The sequence below is a fragment of the Leptonychotes weddellii genome, chromosome 5 (assembly GCF_054177405.1).
Source record: "Leptonychotes weddellii isolate Sample4059 chromosome 5, ASM5417740v2, whole genome shotgun sequence".
Lineage (NCBI taxonomy): Eukaryota > Metazoa > Chordata > Mammalia > Carnivora > Phocidae > Leptonychotes > Leptonychotes weddellii.
Genome location: NC_138373.1, coordinates 71,839,757 through 71,848,525, shown reverse-complemented (window position 1 = coordinate 71,848,525; position 8,769 = coordinate 71,839,757). Strand labels below are relative to the sequence as shown.

The window sequence follows — 8,769 nt, the reverse complement described above, 5'->3', positions numbered from 1 at the left end:
CCTCAGCCTCATTGACCCCAGCGCTGCCCGGACTCGAGCCGCCCGCCGGCGCGCTACCGGCCCACGTGCCACTCGCAGCGCCGGTGCGCCCGGGGCGCAGCCGGGAGCCCCCCGCTCGAACCCCGGGCGGCCGGGCGGGCAGCGCGGGGCGGCGGGAGGGGGAGGAGCGGGCGGCGGCGGGCGGGGGGCGGGCACGTCCGGGCGCCGCTCAGCGCCATGGAATTAGCCCCGTGGCGGAATAAGCCCGAGCAGACGCCGGCGCAGCCGCGGGCTAGTCCGGGTTTCGTGTCCTGTGCGCCCGCACCATGGCCGCCCTCGGGCTGCGCGGTGAGTCTCCCCTGCCGGGGCCTCTGGTCCTGGGCGTCCGGCGTGTCGTAGGAGGGAGAGGGGCTGCGAGTGACGGAGCCGGCATCCTAACTCCGCGCCTTTGGGGCGGCTGACCCCACGTGAACCTGGAGAGGGAGGCGCGGGGCACTGGTCCCTACTCCGCCGGGGTCGGGGAGCTGAGGGACGCCTGAGCAATTTCCCACACACATTATTATTATTATTATTATTATTATTAATTATTTATCAAGGAGATAGAAGGTAGGGCAAGAGGCAGAGTATTGGTGCAGCGGCTTTTTGGTGATTGATTACCCGTTCTTAACTCTGCGTTTTGGCCTCAACTCATTACTAGTCGTTGGATGTTTAGTTTAGCTTATCTGAGGCAAGCAAGCAACTGGGGTTTAATTCACAAGCAGTCTGCTGAGGACAGAGGTTCGGATTCATCCCCAGCGACTTTGACTTTGGCCTCCCTGGAGTGTCCTCAGGATTTCAGGAAGTCTCTTCCCACCCTAACCCAAACCTGCCTTCAAGAGGAGCATTTACACCTCAGGGTGCAGGGAAACACAGGCGCCCCTTCTCTTAGAGGAAAAGCAAGTGGAGGTGGACTTCCTGGGTGGAGGACATTCTCCTGCCGCATCTCTCAAGTTATACTGAGCAGAGACACACGCACTTGGGCAGGGTTGGGTTGACTTGCCTGGAAAGGGATTATGTTGAGTGTCTTTCTTCTGGCGGTTCTTGAGTGAGGCCTGAGGCTGGGAGGTGCCCACTCCATTGGCATAAACAGTGAATCAAAGGACCTGGAAGGTAGGTGTCAGTCATAGTCCTGGAGATACCTCTGGGAGCCATGTGGACCCTGGTTCAGGACAGAAGGCCCCATTGAGCGAGGTTAGATCTAAGCCCAAAGGCAAGTGGCAGGTGGAGGGAGGATCTTAGACAAGGTGGGGGCTCTCCTAGAGCACTGTGGTATTCTGGGTCCCTCTACTTGCCTGGATTTGTTCTTGGGACCTGATCTCAGAGCCCTGGCCCATCTAGCTGTCTGTCACCCTGACACACATTTGCTCCTCTCACTGTGTCTTGCCACACACCTGTCATTTTAGGAGGCAGAGACCTAATAGGATGGTCCTTTCCAGCAACCTGTAATGCTCTCTGAGTTGCTGTATGTGGGAACCTGGGCCACTTTGCTGGCCGGAGGAAGTGGATGTATGAGGGGAAGGGGTGGGTTCCAAACACCAGCCTCAGGTACTGGTCTGGTTACTACGTGTACCTTTTCTGCCATTATCCATGGTAGGGCAAGGCTCGAGGACATGAGGCACAGGGCCTAAAGTGAAGCTTGTCTTTGATTTAATGAAATAAGGACCTGATTTTCTGGAAATCCACCCATCTGTGACTCTTTGTGCTGGCTGAGAGAAACTTGCCCCACCCTATGGGTGGTGTTCTTAGAGCACATGGAGAATAGAAATTTGACCACTAGACATAAGGATCTTGCCTCTAGCTGCAAAACAGAATCAGTCTCTATTTGTGATCAGGTGGTTAGGCAAAGCCTCTCTGCAGAGATGAGCTGGGACAGAGATTGTGCTAAATGAAAGAACAAGCCTTGCAAATATCTGGAGAATGATCTTGCAAAGGCAAATATATATAGGTGAAAGACCCTGAGACAGGAGTGTGCTTGAGCTGTCCAAAAAATAGTGCGGAAGCCAAGTGCCTGGAGCAGAGAGATGAAGAGGGCGAGTGGGAAGAGTGAGCCAGCTCACGCAGAGTCTCGTAGCTCAGGCCATCTGTTCTTGGCATTCAGAGAAAAGGTAGACTAATATTCATCAAGCATCTACTTTATCCAGACACTGTGCTAGGTGCTTTGCCTGACAACAACTTTGTTGTTAATGTTCAGTCCATTTCATTGAAGAGGAGCCTGAAGTTCAGAGAGGTTCAGAAATATGCCAGTTATATTGTGTTAACCACCGAATAATCACAGAAGGATAAAGTTGGAATTCAAACTTGTTTTCCCCAGCACCTCACCTTGTGGCTTTTGCTCTGTTCATAAGAAGTCATTAGAAGGAAGTGTAGGTACCAGCAAGTGGGGGTGGGAAATGTGGGGGGAACTGGGGCTTTCAGGGGGATACTGATTTTGCAAGGCTGTTAGGGAAATGCGGTGGTCACAGTCCAGGCAGGGCCGTATCTCTACGCTACAGCTGACCCTTGAACGACACAGCTTTGAACTGCGTGGGCTCACTAATATGCAGATTTGTTTTTATAGTACAGTACCAGAAGTGTATATGTTCTCCTTATGATTTCTTAGCATTTTCTTTTCTCTAGGTTTGTTCTAAGAATACAGTATATAATACATATACAAAACATGTGCTCATTAACTGTCTATGTTACTGGTAAGGCTTCCAGTGATCAGTAGGCTATTAGCAGTTAAGTTTTGGGGGAGTCAAAAGTTACATGCAGATTTTTAACTGCACGAGGGGATTGGCACCCCTGACCCTGCATTGTTCGAGTCAACTCTATTTCCAATCTGGAATCATCATGGTTAGTTTATCTCGTGGGACCAAGCCCAAGGAGGCTGGTTGTCATCACCAAACTCGTAAGGAAATGTGCCATTGTGATCTACGTTGGGCACATGTCTTAACCAGCACGGATTACCTCAGTTCCACATTTGGGGTTTACAGAGGCATGGGAAACTGACCTAGTGACCACAGGAGGAAGAAGATGTGCTTAGTGTCCTGATGGGCTCTAGCCAATCTGGCTCACTCTATTATGTCCCTGTAAGTGCAGCTCAGATCAGCTCAGGGGACACCTGTGAGCTGGAATGTTTGCCAAATACTATGCTCAGGGTGGGAGTTACAAAGATTAATAGGGTACAACACCCTGCCTGTTAAGACCTTACCTTCTAGACTCTTGGTGCCCTAAGACGGTCTTAATACTTTAGCAGCCTTATCCACGGCTGTTCGTCATGGGAAGGAGGAGGTGGGGTCAAACTTCTACTTGTTCAGACCACACCAATGACATTAGCACGACCCTACTGTAGTTCTTTCAAAATGTACTAAACATCTTTCCTGGACTCCTACTGACAACCCTGCATTTCCTCCAGAAACTTCAAGGAGGTAACTTTTAAGTCTCTCTGGCTGACGACCTTCCACCTAGGTTAGCCTGTGCTGAAACTACCGAGGGATTGCAGTTCTCACAATTAGCTGGCGTTATTCCCTTCCTCTGTTGAGCAAATACAAGTTAGAGGGCACACTACCCTTTGTTAAAAAGCAAAATTCATCCGAGTGAAATTGAAGGTCGAATTGGTTGTATTAAGTGATACACGAATTGGGCAACATCCCATCCAGCAAGTAGAGGGGAGCTCTGAGGAGTCCTACAAAATGGAAGGTTTTTATAGGAAGGAGGCTGGGGCAAGAAGTTACTAGCAGAAGAAAAAGGAGTGTTTCAGGCCTGGAAACCATCTTTTTTGGGGAAAGGGAATGATAGCGTTTTTATCATGCGGTTTGCTACCTCACCAGTGTTGATGGGGAAATTTCAGACAAACCTTTCAAAGGTCACATCCCCAGGATAAAAGGTCACATTCCAGGGATAGGTTGAAATTGTCGATTTTCTGTGTGTGTGCGTGCGTGCATGTGCGTGTGTGCTCACGCCCACACGCATGCCTGGACCTGTGCAAATGACTCCATTTTGAGCTTGTTTCTTTTTTAATACCTTTATCTTCTGACTTGTTCACTGACATAGGGATAATCCATACTTTCTAGCAGTCCTTGATGCCTGATATACATCATTAGCTGATGAAAAATAGCTTAGAAAAAGCAATAATATACGTCCATTGTGAAAAACATTTAAGTACAAATAAATAAAATAAAAATAAAAGTTCCCTGTTCTTATCTATTTTGGTAATTATTCTTCACCCAAATCGCTTTTTAATCTGTTTTTATTTTTGCCTGTATCAAATAACTATTTCTACTTATTATTTATTAATCTTCAAACAGTTTACAAAAGAGGAAACCCCAGATACAATAACAGTTCAATGAACAAATGCCAAATAATGAAGGATTGGGAGCACAGTATTATATCACAAAACCTGGACTAAGAATAGGTACTGCAGTTGAACAAAAATGTATCTGAACTTCCTGACAGGCAGGTCAGAAAAGAGACAGCAAGTTACATGGGTTTCATTGTCTAATAGAAGGAGGCTAGTTCTAGTTCATCAACATTAAACTTTAAGAAGAATGTCACAGTGATATTTGTGCTATTTATATAAGACGTTGCCTAACATAATGAGCTGTAGTTTCATTAATAGATTTTTGGAAAGAGTATTATTCATCACGTGAGCATTTATTGTTTCTGATTTTTTTAAAAGGGGTGTTTGTGTTCTGTTCTATCTCGGGCCACTCCACCCTATTATGTTTTTAAAAACGCTGTTTGCAAACCTGTAGATCACCCGCCATTGGGGTAAACTTCTAATTTGAAAAGTAGTGGCTTATAGCATATAAAAAGCTCCACAGTTCATCATCCATTTAGACCAGAGGGCTGCCAGTCTATTTCTCCTCTCCTCTGTAGGAGGGGGACACAAGACCCTTCCTCAGGAACAGCTCCCCAGTTTCCATCTGGTACCATTTCCCTTCAGTCTGAAGAACCTCCTTTAGCAGGTGTTGAAGTGCAGTTCTGCTGGTGACAAATACTCTCAGCTTGTGTTTTTTTTTTTTTTTTAAGATTTTATTTATCTGAGAGAGAGAGCGAGCAGGGGGAGGGGCAAACAGAGAGGGAGAGAAAGAATCTCAAGGAGACTCCCCACTGAGCACAGAGCCCGACGCAGGGCTCAATCTCACGACCCTGAGATCATGGCCTGAGCCAAAACCAAGAGTCGGACACTTAGCTGACTGAGCCACCCAGACGTCCCTCTCAGCTTGTGTTTTTATGGAAAACTGTCTGTTTCACTCTCCTTTTGGAAGAATACTTGCATCAGACAAGTTTTTCCTTTCAGGACTCACAAGTGTTCTCTGTCGGTCTCCATGGTTTTGATGAGAAGTCAGCCTTAATCCAGATTTTTATTTTACCCATGTGTAATACCTTCCTAATCTGGTAGCTCTCGATATTAATATTTTATTTTTATTTTTGATGTGCAGCAGTCAGCCTATGATGTGCCCAGGGGTGATTTTCTTTGTATTTTTCTTCCTTGAGTTTGTTGACCTTCTTGAGTATGGATATTAATTGTATTTTATCAACTTTTGGGATAATTTCACTCACTCTTCTTCAGTTGTTTTTCTGCCTGACTTCCGGTCTCTTCTTTTTCTAACATGTATGTTAGACCATGTGGTCCCACCAGTTCCTGAGACTGTGTTAATTATTTTCAGCCTTTAGTCTTCTGTTCTCTAGATCAGATCATTTCTATTGATCCATCTTTAACTTCACTGATCTTTTCTCTGCCTTCTTCACTTTGCTGTCAAGCTCATCCAATGAAGTTTTTCTTTTTCTTTTTGTACTTTTCAGTTCTAGGAATTCCATTTTTTAAAAAATGCCAGCTTTATTGAGATATAATCACATACCATAAAATCCAGCCTTTAAAGATGTACAATTCAGTCATTTTTATTCATAGAGTTGTGCATCTTTCACTGCTCTCTAATTTTAGAACATTTTCATTATCCTAAAAGGAAACCTCATACTCATTGACAGCCATTCACCTTTCCTCCCTCCCTCTAACTCCTGACAACCACTAATATACTCTCTGTCTCCATGGATTTGCCTATTCTGGATATTATATATAAGTGGAATCATACTGTATATAGTGTTTTGTGTCTGGGCTCTTTCACTGAGCATGCTTTCAGTGTTTAGCCATATCGTGACATGTATCAGAAGCTCAGTTCTTTTTAAAGCTGAATAATATTCTCTTCTTTGGATACACCACATTTGTTTTTTTATCATTTGATGGACATTTGGATTTCCACTTTCTGGTTACTATGAATAATGCTGCTATGAATGTTCACGTACAAGTTTTTGTGTGTGCGTATGTCTTTATTTCTCTTGGGTATATACCTAGAGTAGAATGGCTGGGTCATATGGAAGCTCTGTGTTTAACATTTCAGGAATTGCTAGGCTATTATTTTACATTCCCACCAGCAATGTCTGAGGGTTCTAACTTCTCTACATCCTCACTGACACTTGTTATTGTCTTTTTTTAAAATCATAGCCATCCTAGTGGTGTAAAGTGGTATGTCATTATAGTTTTGATTTGCATTTCTTTAATGACTAATGATGTTGAACATCTTTTCATGTGCTATTGAATATTTCTTGCCTATCTTCTTTGGAGAAATGTCTATTCATATCCTTTGCTCATTTTCAAATTAGGTTTTTTTTTTTTAATTGTTGAGTTGTAAAAGTTCTTTATATATTTTGGATACAATCCCTATTCTGATATACGACTTGGAAATATTTCCTCCCCTTCTCTAGGTTGTATATTCACTTTATTAATGGTGTCTTCTTTTTTTTTAAAGATTTTATTTACTTATTTATTTGTTTAGAGAGGGAGCAGGGGGAGGGGCAGAGGGAGAGGGAGAGAGAGAACCTCAAGCAGACTCTGAATGAAGCCCGACATGGGGCTTGATCTCACAACCCTGAGATCATGACCAGAGACGAAATCGAGAGTTGGATGCTCAATGACTGAGCCACCCAGGCGCCCCATTAATGGTGTCTTTTGAAACATTTTTAATTTTGATGAAAGTCAGTTTGTCTATTTTTCTTTGATTGCTTGTGCTTTTTGGTAGAATAGCTAAGAAATCATTGCTTAACCTAAGGTAATAAAGATGTACTCTTGTGTTACCTTTCACATGTTTTATAGTTTTACCTATTGCGTTTAGGTCGTGATCCCTTTTTGAAAATATGAATTTTTATGTATGGTGTGAGGAAAGGGTCCAACTTCCTTCTTTTGTGTGTGGATATCCAGTTGTCCCAGTACCATTTCCCCATTTTTTTCCCCACTTCTTAGTTCCTTTGTTGAAATTCAAGGTTTTATTTCTGGAATCCCAATTCTAATGACTGATCATTTTTCTATAATTATGCCAATACCACAGTAACTTTAAAGAAGTTTTTTTTGGCATTTGATTTTCTATCCTGCAACTTTACTGAATTTATTAGTTCTAACAGTTTTTTGATAGTCTTCAGAGTTTTCTCTATATAATATGTCATTTGAAAATAGTGCCAGTTTTATTTCTTTCTTTCCAATTTGGCTGTCTTTATTTCTTGTTCTTGCCTAATTGCTGTGCTTGTAGTAAGTTTTGAAATCAGGGAGTGTGAAACCAATTACATTGATTTTTGTTTGTATTTTCTAGTTCTCTGCACTTTTGCAGTTTCCATATCTTCCACTTATTAAGATCATACTTAACTTCATTTATTAGAACATATATATGTTTGCTGGTTTAAAGTCTTCTTTGTTAAACACAACATTTGGGCTGTGTTGAGATCAGGGGTGTGTGCGTGTGTGTGTTTTGTTTGTTTGTTTTTGGTGATCAAGTCCTGTTTATTTTAGAAGCATAAACAGCACAACTAGGAAAGAGTAAAGAGAACAAACACCAGTCCCCTCAACAGGGCCAGATCCAGCACAGACTGTGTCTGTGTGTATGACCAAGGCTGGCCCAGCAGCCTTGACAGTGCAGGTGTGAATCTTTCATGAGGTTGGGGATAGAGTAAATTGGCCCCGGGTCCCTCTGGACCTAGTGAAAAAGGTGAGAGGGTGGAGATGAATTTTTATTGCTTGCTTTGTGTCTTTCATGGGTCACGTACGCCTGTTTCTTGCATGTCTAGTCAGTCTTAATGTAAAATGGACATTGTACATGATACAACATTATCTTTCTCTCAGGAGAGTTAAAATTTTTTTTAAGAGAAGTTTTCTAGCATGCAGTTCAATTACTGGCTGATCTCTTCGAGCTTAATATTTAGGTTCGGTTTTCTGCTTCATTAAGGTATATTTTTGGAAAATGCAAGGTTTTCCCCATGATTCTCTAACTTGGTAAGACTCAACCTCTCACTCATTTTAGACCCAAAGACACCTCCAGATTGAAAGTGAGGGGATGGAAAACCACTTACCATGCTAATGGACATCAAAAGAAAGCTGGGGTGGCGATCCTTATATCAGACAAATTAGATTTTAAACCAAAGACTATAATAAGAGATGAGGAAGGGCACTGTATCATAATTAAAGGGTCTATCCAACAAGAAGATCTAACAATTGTAAATATCTATGCCCCTAACATGGGAGCAGCCAATTATATAAGCCAATTAATAACAAAATCAAAGAAACACATCGACAACAATACAATAATAGTAGGGGACTTTTACACCCCCCTCACTGAAATGGACAGATCATCTAAGCAAAAGATCAACCAGGAAATAAAGACTTTAAATGACACACTGGACCAAATGGACTTCACAGACATATTCAGAACATTCCATCCCAAAGCA

The 8,769-nt window shown here is 43.0% G+C and overlaps 1 protein-coding gene across 1 annotated transcript in view; it reads left to right on the top strand.

Annotated features, from left to right (window-relative positions):
• Nucleotides 1-211: 211 nt before the first annotated feature.
• ANO2 (anoctamin 2) overlaps nt 212-8,769 on the top strand; it is a 319,849-nt gene continuing 311,291 nt past the window's right edge. The window contains exon 1 of the mRNA XM_081818921.1: nt 212-327. Within this exon, the coding sequence (XP_081675047.1) occupies nt 306-327 (22 nt within the window). The 5' untranslated portion in view covers nt 212-305. The remainder of the gene's footprint in view (nt 328-8,769) is intronic.